Source organism: Carlito syrichta, unplaced genomic scaffold, assembly GCF_000164805.1.
Source record: "Carlito syrichta isolate Samal-C Ts95f unplaced genomic scaffold, Tarsius_syrichta-2.0.1 Scaffold115681, whole genome shotgun sequence".
NCBI lineage: Eukaryota > Metazoa > Chordata > Mammalia > Primates > Tarsiidae > Carlito > Carlito syrichta.
This window is the reverse complement of record NW_007059777.1, coordinates 378,020-392,119: the sequence shown is the minus strand read 5'-3', so window position 1 is coordinate 392,119 and position 14,100 is coordinate 378,020. Positions and strand designations below refer to the sequence as shown.

The 14,100-nt window shown below is 49.9% G+C and overlaps 1 protein-coding gene across 4 annotated transcripts in view; it reads left to right on the top strand.

Moving 5' to 3' along the window:
* The window catches only part of HTR3A (5-hydroxytryptamine receptor 3A), a 16,466-nt gene extending 11,793 nt beyond the window's left edge, over nucleotides 1–4,673 (top strand). The window contains exons 6-9 of one of the 4 annotated variants that reach the window (XM_008073327.1): nucleotides 516–673; nucleotides 1,315–1,525; nucleotides 1,622–1,843; nucleotides 4,067–4,673. In XM_008073327.1, coding sequence (XP_008071518.1) covers nucleotides 516–673; nucleotides 1,315–1,525; nucleotides 1,622–1,843; nucleotides 4,067–4,365 — 890 coding nt within the window. In that variant the 3' untranslated portion in view covers nucleotides 4,366–4,673. Of the gene's footprint in view, nucleotides 1–515; nucleotides 674–1,314; nucleotides 1,844–4,066 lie in introns of all 4 variants that reach the window. The other 3 variants (XM_008073334.1, XM_008073315.1, XM_008073319.1) reach the window with 3 other exon arrangements.
* Nucleotides 4,674–14,100: the final 9,427 nt, after the last annotated feature.

Genomic DNA, 14,100 nt, shown 5'->3' with positions numbered 1-14,100 from the left:
CTCTCTCTCTCTCTCTCTCTCTCTCTCTCTCTCTCTCTCTCTCTCTTTCTCTCCCTTTCTCTCTTCCTTCCTTCCTTCCTTTCACCAAGGGTCTCTTTCTGCCACCCAGGCTGAAGTGCAGTGGCACAATCACAGCTCACCACAGCCTTGACCTCCTGGGCTCAGGTGATCATTCTGCCTTAGCCTTCTGAGTAGCTGGGACTACAGGCATACGCCACTATGCCCTGCTAATTTTTCTATTTTTTGTAGAAACGAGATCTCTCTATGTTGCCCAGGCTGGTCTCAAACTCCTGGGTTCAAGCAATCCTCTCACCTCTGCTTCCCAAAGCACTGGTATTACAGGTGTGAGCTATTGCACCCAGTCCTGTGCCTGAGGTTCAGAGCCGAGGCTTGGGGTCAGGCCACCTCATATCAGATCAACTTCCCTGGTTGCTGCCCACCCTGTGTTCTGCCATCACAGGGTCTGGCAGGCTCTGGACACTAGATTCCAAAGCTGGCTTGTCTTCCTCTCTCAGTCCAGGACATCAACGTCTCCCTGTGGCGCTTGCCAGAAGAGGTGAAGTTCGACAAGAGCGTCTTCATGAACCAGGGAGAGTGGGAGCTGTTGGGGGTGCTGCCCCAGTTTCGGGAATTCATGGAAAGTAGTCACTGCTATGCAGAAATGAAATTCCATGTGAGTGGGAGGGATGAGGGGGATGGTGACTAGACCTCCATGCCAGGAGACTTAGGAGGTATATTAAGAAGAACTTCCATAGCTTTTCTTTTTTTGAGTCAGAGTCTCACTCTGTGGCCTAGGCTGGAGTGCAATGGCACACTCATGGCTACTGCAGCCTTGACCTGATGGGCTCAGGTGATCCTTCTGCCTCAGCTGGAACTACAGGCGTGCACCACCACGACTGGCTAATTTTTTGATATTTTTGTAGAGATGAGGTCTCACCAAGTTGCCCAGGTTGGTCTCGAACCCTGGACTCAGGTGATCCTTTTGCCTTACGAAAGTGCTGGGATTGCATAGCTCTTTTTTTTGAGCCCAGGGTCACACACATCTCCTAGAACTTCAAGGAAGCAGACGGGGAAGCTCAACAGAATGTCCCTTATTTATCCTGAAAGCCACAAGCCTGGACTGAGAGGCAGGATATGGAGTCTGTCCATTTCCTTCTCTTAGCAATCCAGGCAGGAAACACCACAAGCAGGGTGGGGAAGGGTGGGGGAGAAGGGAGCGGAGGAAGAGGGGAGAGGAATCTGGGCCTGGAGAGTGGTTCCCGCAGACAGAGCCTGTCTGCCCAGACATCTCCCAAGCTCCTCTCCTGGTCCCAGGTGGTCATCCGCCGGCGGCCCCTCTTCTACGTGGTTGGCCTGCTGCTACCCAGCGTCTTTCTCATGGTCATGGACATCATGGGCTTCTACCTGCCCCCAGACAGTGGCGAGAGGGTCTCCTTCAAGATCACCCTCCTCCTCGGCTACTCAGTCTTCCTGATCATCGTGTCCGACACGCTGCCGGCCACCGCCATCGGCACTCCCCTCATTGGTAGGGCCTCTCCTGGAGGAAAAGCTTGGGCTGGTGAGAAACGGGGCCCTCTTCCACCTCCCGTGTGTGTTTCTTCCCCTGCCCTGGGCTACACAGGTGTCTACTTTGTGGTGTGCATGGCTCTGCTGGTGATAAGCTTGGCCGAGACCATCTTCATTGTGCGGCTGGTGCACAAGCAAGACCTGCAGCAGCCCGTGCCTGCCTGGCTGCGGCGCCTGGTTCTGGAGAGACTCGCCCCACTGCTTTGCCTCAGGGAGCAGTCAACGTCCCATAGGCCCCCAGCCACCTCTCAAGCCACCAAGACTGATGACTGCTCAGGTGAGAGAGGGAAGAGGAGAGTCCCACACAGAGAGGCCACTTCTGGCCTGGCTGTGAGGCAGAGGAAGTCTCTGGAGGGCATGGTATACCCAGGAGAGTGGGCGGGGCCTGGGAATTGGGTGCTGTCTGGACACAGTGCCCCATGTCCAGGCTTCTTGGGAGGTAGCAGACTTCAGGCAAAGGTGTCAGTCGGATCTTTTCTTTTCTTTCTTTTTGTTTGTTTGTTTATCTTATTTTAGAGTTGGGGGGTACCAGTGAACAACATAAGTAGGCTGCATGCAAGTAAGGTTTGGGCTTCTAACTGGTCCTCTCTCCCCCTGGTAGTGGATCTGGTACTCATCGTGTTGCCATGTGCCCCTCCTCCCTCGCTCCCTCCCTTAGCTGTGCCCCGAGACTGTAGATCCCACCCTTGTGCTAATTGACTGTGTTTGGGGCCCACTTATGAGTGAGAACATACAGCAATCAATTATTTGTTTTTGTGATAATTCACGTAGTATGGTGGTCTCAAACTGCATCCAAGTTGCTGTGAAAGCCATGATTTTGTTCTTCTTTATGGCTGTGTAATATCCCATCATGTATATGTACCACATTTTCTTCATCGAGAGTCCAGACCCTTTCTTTGCTTTCATAATATCTCATCACCCTGAGTGTAGACATAGAGGGCAGGAGTCCCAGAGGTTGAGCATATTGGGAGCCGAGCCCTCTGGATGAGAATGGTCTCTTTCTGAGATGCACCTATGAGCGAGGTTTATCAGGAAGTCACTGGCCTCCTTGCCTCACATGGTTAAATGCTGTAGCTACGATTTCTAAAACCCTCTCATTCTAAACAGCTCAAAGACCACATTCCATAGCATTTCAAATACCTCCAAGGCAGAGAGACAGGGGCTCAGAAGGACACCAGATATGGAGCTCATACCTCCTGAGAAATTGTTAGTTACCATTTTGGGTGGTGGTGATAGTGGTTGGTTTCTTGGCTTAATCATGGAGCATTTTGTGTCAGGCATGGGCAAAGGACTTTCTGTTCCTTGTCATGTATAATACTCATGACAATGTAATGGGATTCTCATTCTCATTTTCAAATGAGGAAGCAGAGGTGTAGAGAAGTGAAACAGTTTGCATTAAATCTCAGAGCCAGAAACTGGTAAAACTATGATCTGAACTCAGGTCTATCTGACTCTAAGCTGGTACTTTTGTTTTGTTTTGTTTTGCTTTTTTGAGTCGGAGTCTTACTCCGTCACCCAGGCTGGAGTGCAGTGGCATGCTCATGGCCACCCCAGCAACAACCTGCTGGGTTCAGGTGATCCTTCTGTCTCAACCTTCCAAGTAACCAGAACTACAGGCACATGCTACCATGCCCAGCTAACTTTTTGATTTTATTGTAGAGATGAGGTCTCGTCAAGTTGCCCAGGCTGGTCTCAAACCCCTGGGTTCAGGCAATCCTCTTGCCTCGGCCTCCCGAAGCACTGGGATTGCAGGCTTGAACCACTGTGCCTGGCCTAAGCTGGTGTTTTCAACCATTCTTCTCTACTCCATCATGGCTAGGGTCAGTCCTTTTACATGCGACTTTTTTGTTCATCTAAGACCATCTCGTTATGAGCTGGTGAATGTGGCACTATTTACACGTATATTTTCTGTTTCTTGACTTGGAGTCACAGAGGTAAGGGCAGTTCCTTTCTGCCACCTCCTTCTGAGGCAATATGATGCAGTAGAGGGAGCACTGGATTAGGAGTCCAGATGCCTGGGCTTTGGTGGTCTCGTCATCAAATGATTCTCCAACTATGTGATCACAGGGTAATCACTTAACCTTTTCCAGTTTCAGCACCACCATATAAAAAGCAGCAATTGTAATCACATCCACTGTGCCTCTCTTATGGGACTATTGTGAGGTTCAAATAAAATTATGGATATCAGATTGCTGGGGAAAGCCCGTAGCTGGAAAAAAAATGCAGAGGAAGGATAAATGCCAATGTCATGATATTAGTGATTGGGGAAAGGGTCGAGGATGAGACTAAGAAGGGATCTATGGGTATCCTCAATCATATTGGTTTTTACATTTGTGTAATTTGGATGGTGCCTTTGCAAATATGCAAGTTACTCTGTATACATTTTATGTCTCAAGTTTTTCCTAACAAAAATTTCTGCAGACTCTAGAAGCATAAACGACAATGTTCAGGCCACCCTGCTGGCCTCCCTTATCTTGCCAATGCTCTGCCCTTCTTCCAGCCATGGGAAACCACTGCAGCCATTTGGGAGGACCCCAGGACCTGGAGAAAACCCCCAGGGCCAGATGCAGCCCTCCCCCCCCACCACGGGAGGCCTCACTGGCGGTGAGGGGCCTGCTGCAGGAGCTGGCGTCCATCCGGCACTTCCTGGAGAAGCGGGATGAGATCCGGGAGGTGGCCCGGGACTGGCTGCGTGTGGGTTCTGTGCTGGACAAGCTACTCTTCCGCACCTACCTGCTGGCGGTGCTGGCCTACAGCATCACCCTGGTCACGCTCTGGTCCATCTGGCAGTATTCTTAAGTGGGTGCAGCCCAGCAGGGGAGAAGAGCATCAGGCCACTTAGGGATGGAGAGGGAGGATGTCTGCTTCGGTCCTTAAGCGGCCAGGGGATGGCAGGCACAGTCTCAAGATACAGATTACAGTCCCGTCCTCCATTTCCGATGCTAACTTGGCTCAGCAACCCCAAGCCAGGATCTGAAATCTTCCCTCCCGAAGAGTTCAGGTATTCAAGACCCTTACAACATTTTCCCACTCACAACTGCTCATTGTGGCTTTGAAACATGCAATCCTAGATCAGGAGAAACCCAAACATTTCCTAACTTCACTCTCCGTATCTGTGTATCAAGCCTAAGTTTCCCCTGAATAAAGCACTTTGGGATTCTGCTCACCACAGCTTTGTTTTTAGGTTGAAGTCACACCCAACTCTGCTCCATGGGCCTGATAACTGCACTGGGTTTATCCAACCCCTAATGTGTCCCTCTTCATCTCCTCCATGGCCACTGCCCTGAGCACTCATGCTCTATCAGTGGTGGGATTGGGTGGGGTAATAAAATGCAATGAAGCCCTAAACGCTCTTCTCCACCACTTGTCAGCAGTTTTGGGAAAGGGTTGGATGGACAGAAGAAGCAGTTTAACATCACTGGTAGAAATGAAGTGTGGAAATGATCTGTAGTTTCTTGTAGATGCTTGCTCAGGGAACTGGGAGGTGACCAATGGTTATGGAAACAATAAGAAGTGAAATTTAAGGTGTGAAGGTCAAGACCATGAATGCTTAGCCATGGAAGGGAAAGCTAAGTTCTTCAACCTTCTGGAAAGATTGGAAGGGTCCACACAGTCCTGTTATCATTCTGAACTCATGATTTCTCAGTAAAGCTGGGAGAAAGTTGTCTCCCTGCAAGAGGAGACAGGAATTTCAGCACCATGGCCAGCGCCGATTGGTTTGGTGCCAAGAAACCAAGGATTGATTTTACTGACCCCTTTGGGAACTGTTCTCTGTCAGCCCCTGACACATTCACCAAAGGCAGAACCATGAGGAGGCAGAATCAGCAGAATGGTCTTCAATCTCACTTCTCATATCCTGCTTCCCTCTCCCAGACATCAGGGTGTAAGACATGCAGACGAACACCCCAACTCCATCGCTCCACCCACCTACCAAGCATTCAGAGAAAAGTAATGCTAGACTCCACCAAGGGCACCTTTCTTAGTGTCTGCAGCATGTGAATGAGACTTTCTCTAGTTCTCCCAGTCTCATTCCTGCCTTATCCTTTCCATGTCTTGGGCTACCTGTCACCCTGAGGAAGGCATGGTGGCAAGGGATTAAATGCTACCAGGACAAGCCGGGCTAGGTGGCTCAGCCTGTAATCCCGTGCCTTGGGAGGCTGAGGTGAGTGGAATGCCTGAGCCCGCGGGTTCGAGACCCACCTGGGCAACTTGGCGAGACCTCATCTCTACAAAAAAAAAAAAAAAAAAAAAAAGTGCTGCCAGGACAAAGGAAAGGACCCAGAAGGGATACCTGAGGTGAGTTCTAACATTTTCACCACCCCTCTGTTGTTCTGGACCAGTCAATGATAAAGGATTCAGTAGGGGACACCTGAAACCATATATTCCCTGGGCCCCAAACTCTAATTCTAGTTCACAAACCACCCAGGAGCCTGGGTAGAGGGCAGATCCATGAAACCTTAGGAGCTTCGTGTCTGAAAGAACATAGAGTCCAAGGAAAGGGGCTTATCTGGTTTCGCTTCTTGCAGCTTCTTCTCACCCCAGATTCTCCAGCGTGCGGAGAGAACTCATTCAATCTAACTGGCTGGTTGTTCCTACAGTGAACAGAGAATGGGGCTTCATCATCTAGCTCTACCCCAGACACATGTGCTTTTGATATTTGTTAGCAGGAATTTGTTAGGAATCTTATATTTATTTATGTTGTGTTGGTGGGTAGGGAATAGGATCTCCCAGCAAAGAGTGAGAGATTGCGGGGCTGGCGGGCTGGCTTTCACTCACAATTGTCTCCTGCTGAGTAGAGATTGGGCCAAAGATGTGGATCATTCATTGCTCCTCTCTCAGGGTAACCCCTAAAAGCCAGTCCCTTCCACTAGGACTCGCTTGGACTAGCCATGCTGTTAGGTGATTCTTACGTCTCAAGCCAGAGGGATAGAAAGGTGAACAGTCTGGCAATGTCAATGCACCACTGGTCAGTAAGTGGGTGACTATTGGCAAAGTGTCCAACCAGAGAGCTAGTAAGACACTAATCACCTTATTGATCCTCCCCCTCCCCCCCACACCCTTCACCCACAATCAATGGGGCAACAGAGCCCAGCATCGAGGCAGCCAATTAACCACCTAGAGAATGAACTGCCACATGTAACATCTTCTGCTCCAGTAGCGATGTCCAATAAGCTCATTGATCTAGCATCTGGGTTGTGCTGCCCAGGGATGGGAAACTGAGGTCCAGGACCCGTGAACCCCTCAGTGCACTAACTCCTGTTCATCAGAACTCATCCTGCTCTTGTCCCAAGGAGATCTTTGTTCTACCTGGGGTAGGAAAACACCCTGAATTTCCCTCCAACCTGTTCTACTCCCCAGAGCTGGTCCTGCCTCTCATTCTGTCTTGGGAACAGACAGGAAACCAGAAACACTCATGTCTCTGTAAGAGCTTCTGAGAAGCTTGCCAATTCTCTTTCTCATCTCCACCCTTCTCCTGCAGGCTTCTCTCTTCACCTGTGAATACTCTCAGTTCTCATCTCGCCCCATCTACCCTGCTTCCCAAAGCTGTCACTTCTACTAAAAAAGATTCCATCCAAGGTGTTAGCAGTGGCCAGCCTGAACCCTTCCAGGTCGCTGTGAATTTGTGTCCACCATGGAGCCTGGACATTGGCAGCTTGGGCTCAAGGGATCTCAAGGGTGCCTCCTAGGAATGGATACTCAGCGACTTTCAGGATAGCCCAGACAGAGTGCTGGACTCAGAGGCCAGGACATGGGCTTAGAGGAGAGTTCCTTGAGAGGATTTGGAGGGGGGAAAGTTGCCCCGTTGTGTGAAGGAGTGAGAGGAAGGGCTCTCAGAGGGGTATGGTTCAGCATCCACCAGCCAGATTCTCTTCCCTCCCGCATCTCCCCCCAGTCTCCGAATCAATACATTTTTGAATCTAATCTAATAACAGAGATTTAACTAGGGGATAATGCGTGTGGAGCCGCCAGGCGCTTTGTCTCTTCTTTCATGCAGCAGCTGGGACCCATTATCCGGGGACAATGCCCTATGCTAATCACTCCCTCTCTCCTCCCTCCCAAGTATCTGGGAGGGGTAGTGGGCAAGAGAGGGCAGCTCCTTCCTTGATTGGAGGGGAGTGGAAGGGTGGAAAGGAGGGAAATGAAGTCGAGAAGGGTTTGGATGGTTCCCACAAAATTGTCTTGACCTTATACTAACTCATGGCCTTCTCCCCTGGCCACCCTGTACACCCGGACCAGTGAGAGGTCGGGGGAGACCCACCAGCACCCACAAATAGCAGATAATTAATGATCAGCTGCAGCACCAGTGCCGGGAGTTGGGTAATTTTTTTTTCTTTTTTCTAACTTGGTCCTCTATAATTTAAGCGATCCCATTGAAGCCTGTGATTGGCCAGTCCTGACTGTCATGGTTAAAGAATTAAACTCCGGTTTTAGGGACCAAGAATATTCCTCTCTGAAACAGAAGCCTGCTTCACATCCTCTCTCCCTTCCATCTGGAGGTGGGGAGGTTAGACTATAGGAAGAACTTTCTGCTAGTGCTATTCCTCATACGAATTAGATTGGGTGTTGGAAAGGGAAGGAATGGAATCTCATTTGCAAGAAGTCTTTAAAAAGAGACCTTGGCTAGGCTCAGTGGCTCAGCCTCTCATCCCAGCACTTTGGGAGGCCGAGGCGAGTGGCTTGCCTGAGCCGGCAGGTGTGAGATCAGTCTGGGCAACTTGGCAAGACCTCGTCTCTTCAACGAATCAAGAATTAGCCGGGCGTGGTAGCGTGTGCCTGTAGTTCCAGCTACTTGGAAGGCTGAGGCAGAAGGATAGCTGGAGCCCAGCTGGTCAATGCTGGGGAGGCCATGAGTGTGCCACAGTACTCCAGCCTGGGTGACAGAGTAAGATTCCTAATCCAAAACAACAACAACAACAACAAAACTTTTATCTGTTTAGGAGGGAAAGGGCAGACAGACAACCTGCCTGGTTTTCCTACAAGAATTCTAGATGAGAGGGAGCCCAGAGCACACACATGGCTCAACACCGGCTAGTTGTGAAACCTCAGACAAACCCTTTGCTCCCTCGTCCGTCAATCTTCTCATCTATGAAATGGGAATCATGCTGGTACCTGGCTCATAGGTGTGGTGGGGGCACTGGGCTCCCAATATGGGGAAAAAGCCTGGGGAAGTCACGAGGCTGTGGTGCAGAGACATCTAGTGTCATGTCAACCCTTTTCAGACTGCTCCCATCACATTCTGAACAAGTAGGAACTGCTTGGGGAACAAGGGGACAGTAGAGAAAAGACCTTTACCCTCCTTGTCCCCATTTTAGAGATGGGCAGGGTGAAATGAGCTTGCCACTCACCAAAAGGCGGGCCCATACATATATTCATACATGCATAAAGTTCCTGTCCGGTCCAGGCGGAACCCAGACCTCTGTGTCCCATATCTTGCTGCCCCTTCTCTCCCATGACGACCCTCTCTCCTTCGCCCCTGTACATTCAGAGCTTCTTTGCACAGAGTTCCTCCCTACAACCACCACCTTGAGTTCCTGCTCTGGGACGGTGTATGGGACACTGGCCCACTTTCCTGGGTCTCTCCGATGCAATTCCGTCTCCCGGGTCCCTGTGCCTGCAGAGAGCTACACTCTTGGCAGAGAGATACATTATGAGTATAACAGCTGGGATTATAGGAGCCTGGGAATTCACTTCCCTGCTTGTCTGGGAGAACCTCTACTCAAGACTCAGAAGCAAGGATCTATCTTAGGAACCCAGTGAGATGTCAATCTTTGGCTAAGGGCAGCCACAACCGTGCATTCCAGATGCCATCCACAAGGTGGCAGCAAAGTCCAGAAGTTCTATGGAGGGGCCTTTCTGAAACATTTCATTGCCCCTACCCCCCAGTAAAGACCCCCCATTCCTCTCTAGAGGCCTTTGAAGCCCCTTCCTTCAAGGCCAGCCCTTCCCTTTGGGCCAGCATTAAGGATTCTGTTCCCGAGTGCTTTGTATTCTGTTCTGATGTTCTGGCAGCGGCCCCCAGCCCACTGCCCCCTTCCCCATCATGTGTCTGTGTCCATACCCATCCCTGAGCAGCGAAGTATCCTGTGTATGTGCTCAGGCCTGGACCTCACTTTGAGCCACACACTTCGTTGCTCCAATTCTCCTCCTTTCTACTCATGCAAAGAAGATATTGATGCCTGATGGCAAAGCAGGCTGTTTTGCTCCAAACCCACATACGCAGGCCTCACGGTGGACTCCCCGCCTTTCTCTTCTGCTCGTGTCTCCAAGGCCCCAACACTAGCCCTTTCCACACTGGCTCTGAGATGCTCCCAAGAGGTCTTAGGAAAAGAAGGGCGAGAGGGAGTACTGCACAGAACAGGAGCTGTGGGAGGGTGTTGATCAGTGGTTAGATGAAGAGGGTAGGACCCAGGGAGAGGTTCACTCATTCGAAGGCTCTCGGGCAAGGACTGGAGGAAGGAAGTTGGCCCTGAATAGGGATTTAATGACACGATTTCTTTACCCATCCTGAGGCAACTCCCCGTAACTCTGCTGTTGCCAAATGTAAACTGTGTGTATTAATTTCCTGCTGCTGCTGTAACAAATCACCAACTTAAAACACACATTTGTTACCTTACAAGTCCTGGAGGCCAGAAGTCTAAAACAGATCGACAGGGCTGTGTTCTTTCTGGGAGCTCTAGGAGAGAATCTGTACCTTTTTTAGATTCAAGAGACCACCTATATTCCTTGGATTATAGTTCTTTACCCCACCTTCAAACCTAGGAGCAAAATACCTCGGAATCACTCTCTCTCTCTCTCTCTCTCTCTCTCTCTCTCTCTCTGCTTTTCTCAGTCACATCTTCTTCTCTTTCTTCCTTCCGTCCTTTCTTTCTTCCTTTCTTTCCTTCCTTCCTTCCTTCCTTCCTTCCTTCCTTCCTTCCTTCCTTCCTTCCTTCCTTCTTTCTTTCCTTCTTCTTTCTTTCTTTCCTTCCTTCCTTCCTTCCTTCCTTCCTTCCTTCCTTCCTTCCTTCCTTCCTTCCTTCCTTCCTTCTTTCTTTCTTTCTTTCTTTCTTTCTTTCTTTCTTTCTTTCTTTCTTTCTTTCGAGTCAGGTTCTCACTCTGTTGCCCAGGCTGGAGAGCAGTGGTCCCTATCACAGCTCACAGCAGCCTTGACCTCCTGGGCTCACAGCCTCTAGAATAGCTGGGACTATAGGCGTGTGCCACCATGACCAGCTAATTTTTTTTTTGTCTTTTTGTAGACATGAGGTCTCGCTAGGTAGCCTAGGCTGATCTCAAACTCCTGGTCTCAAGCAGTCCTTCTGCCTCGGCCTCCCAAAGTGCTGGGATTACAGGCATGAGCCACTGCACCCAGGCCCCTCTTTCCTTTATCAAAACGAGCCCACCTGGATAATCTACAACGATCTCCTCATCTCAAGGTCCTCACATTAGTCACAACTGCAAAGTTCTTTTTATCTTATAACATAATGTAATCACAGGTCTGGGGGCTAGGAAGTAGACATCGTTGGAGGACCAATTATTTTGCCTAGTACTCTGTGAGATCTCAGGCCTGTTGCTTGATTACTGTGTCTCAGTTTCCTCATCTGTACGATCAACATGATAAAAAGCACCTACCTTATGGGATTTTTTTTGTGAGGATTAAAAGAGCCAATAGAAGCAAGAGTCTAGCACAAAGAAAATGGTTGATACATTTTAACTATGGTTTCGTTATTGCTCTTATGCATAAATCTAGACCCTTCCAGCTCAGTAAAATTGGAATATGATCCATCACTGACCCATTTAATTAATACTATAAAAGATATAACACTTTCTATTAGGCAACGTTCATTTGTGCATCAGCTTTATGGTGATGAATATTGAGCTGCTTTATAACCTTAGGAGAAGGGAATAGAATCATGGAGGAAGTGATTCTAGGACACCAGAGCGGCAGGCAGGAGGCAGAGGGTCAGGTCAGAGGCTCCACTGTCTTTCCCTTCCTCCCACTTATAGGGTCTGCTCATCTCCCTGGGCAAGAGGGGTTTAGACAGTGGCAAGGATTTCTTGAGGCAAGAGGTGTTCAACCCAGAATGGGATGGAGAATCATGCCCTCAGAAGCCTGTAATAGAAACACTCACCCCTTCCAAGACAGCACGTAGAGGCAGGAGATGGATGGGACAACCTGTAGAGACTCTCCGGCTTTAGGTCCAGGAAGTTCTGCCTTTCTATCCAGGTGACACTTAATCATGGGATCAGACTCCAGTCCCGTGTTCCATCCTTTCTTCTTAGCTGACACATCCATCTCCCTGTCTTCTTCACCCAAGGATTCATTTTTCTGGTCCTCACCAATGAGACTCAACTTCATATGGATTTGTCACTGAGTTTGAAATTCCCACTAGGGATTCAAGCCTAAGAGTCCCCAAAGGTGAGTAGAGCATTTATCCCCTGACTTTTGCCTCAACTAGTGTGTGCTCTCTCAACACCTTCCCCAAATTATTATTATTATGATTGTGCAATTCGAGGTCTCACTCTGTTGCCCACGCTGGCACAATCATGGCTCACCACGGCCTCAATCTCTTGGGCTCAGTCAATTCTTCTGCTTCAGCCTCCCAAGTAGCTGGGACTACAGGCGTCTGCCACTATGCCCAGCTAACCATAACATGTCTCATCCAAACCAGGGCATTTCTCTCCTGGAAAGGGAGATGCCATTGGCACGTGCATGTGGAGAACACGCCTGCTGTGGGGCTTCCCAGGCAAGCAGGGGGTATGGGCACCCTGCCCTTTGAGATTATCCTGGCCCTCTTCCTTCGCTGAGACCCAAGTCCCCGCCGGACTGTGAACTTCCTAGCCCATAGATTTTCTGCCCTGCCCCCTAGAGTCAAGAGATCTCTGGCTATGGAGGGGGGAGGGGAGGCCTCAGTGTGACCCTTTGTCCACTGTGGGGTCATGGTTTTTCTCTTGAAGTTCACCTCGGGGGTCAGAAGGATTTCCTGTGGGGTCGCAGGTCAAATGCCGCATGTCCTCAGCAAAGCTAGGAGAGCTAGCCCCGCCTCTGCCCTCCCTTCTTCAGGACAAGAGATGGGCTGATTCTGGAGCAGGAAGCAGTCACTGAGGGGTCAGGAGTCTCATCTGCAGTCACGGAGATGCTTGAGGGCACCCCGCCCTCACCATCAGGAGGACATGGTGCTGGCAACTCCAATCACCCTAGCCAGGAGATGTCCTTTTTTTTTTTCTCTTGAGTTGGAGTCTCACCCTGTCAACCGGGCTAGAGTGCGGTGGTGCAGTGGAATGATCACAGCTCCCCACAGTCTCGACCTCCTGGGCTCAAGCGATCCTTTTGCCTCAGTCTCCTGTGTAGATGGGACTACAGGCATGTGTCACCATGTCTGGCTAATTTAAAAAAAAATTTTTTTAGACTGGGCTCGGTGGCTCAGCCTGTAGTCCCAACACTTTGGGAGGCCCAGGCAAGTGGATTGCCTGAGCCTGCGAGTCCGAGACCCACCTGGGCAACTTGGTGGGTCTCTACAATAAATCAAAAATTAGCCGGCGTGGTAGCACGTGCCTGCAGTTCAGGCTACCTGGAAGGCTGAGGCGGAAGGATCGCCGGAGCCCAGCAGGTGGATGCTGGGGTGGCCGAGAGCGTGCCATAGCACTCCAGCCTGGGTTATGGAGTGAGACTCCAACTCAAAAAAACCCAATTTTTTTGTACAGATGAGGTCTCACTATGTTGCCCAGGCTGGTCTTGAACTCCTGGGCTCAAGCAATCCTCTCATCTTGGCCTTCCAAAGTGTTGGATTACAGGCATGAGCTACTGCCCTGACCGGAAGTGTTCTTATATGGGGAGAAGGCTGGGATGCAGTCTGGAGGGAAACTACCAGCAGAGAAATCCTGTACAGGGGGTTGACAGTGGGCTCAGCTGAGGTGACCAGGGGTCCCCGATAAACCATAGTCTTAAAAGTTTATCTTTCGTTTCTTCTTTTCTCTCTCTCTCTTTTTCTTTTTTCCTTTCTTTCTTTTTTGAGTTGGGGTCTCACTGTGTTGCCCAGGCTGGAGTGCAGTGGCATGATCACAGTTCACTACAGCCTCGATTTCCTGGGCCCAACCTATTCTCCTGCCCCAGCTTCCTGAATAACTGGATACAGGCATGCACTACCACATCGGCCTGGTTTTTCTCTTTCTTTCTTAAAAATTTTTTTACTTATTTTATTATTTTATTTATTTATTTTTAAAGATGGATACAATTCAGGATCAGATATACAAATGGTCATTATACAGGTAAAGTTTGGGTCTGACTTTGGTTTCCACTTTGCCTGGTTTGCAATCAGGCACCCAGCCGGGCTTAGTGGCTCAGCCTGTAATCCCGCTCTTTGGGAGGCTGAGGTGAGTGGATTACCTGAGCCCGTGGGTTCGAGACCTCATCTCTACAATAAATCAAAAAATTAACCGGGCGTGGTAGCACACGCCTGTAGTTCCAGCTATACTTGGAAGGGTGAGATGGAAGGATCGCCGGAGCCCAGCAGGTCAAGGCTGCGGTGGCCGGGAGCAGCCACTGCACTCCAGTCT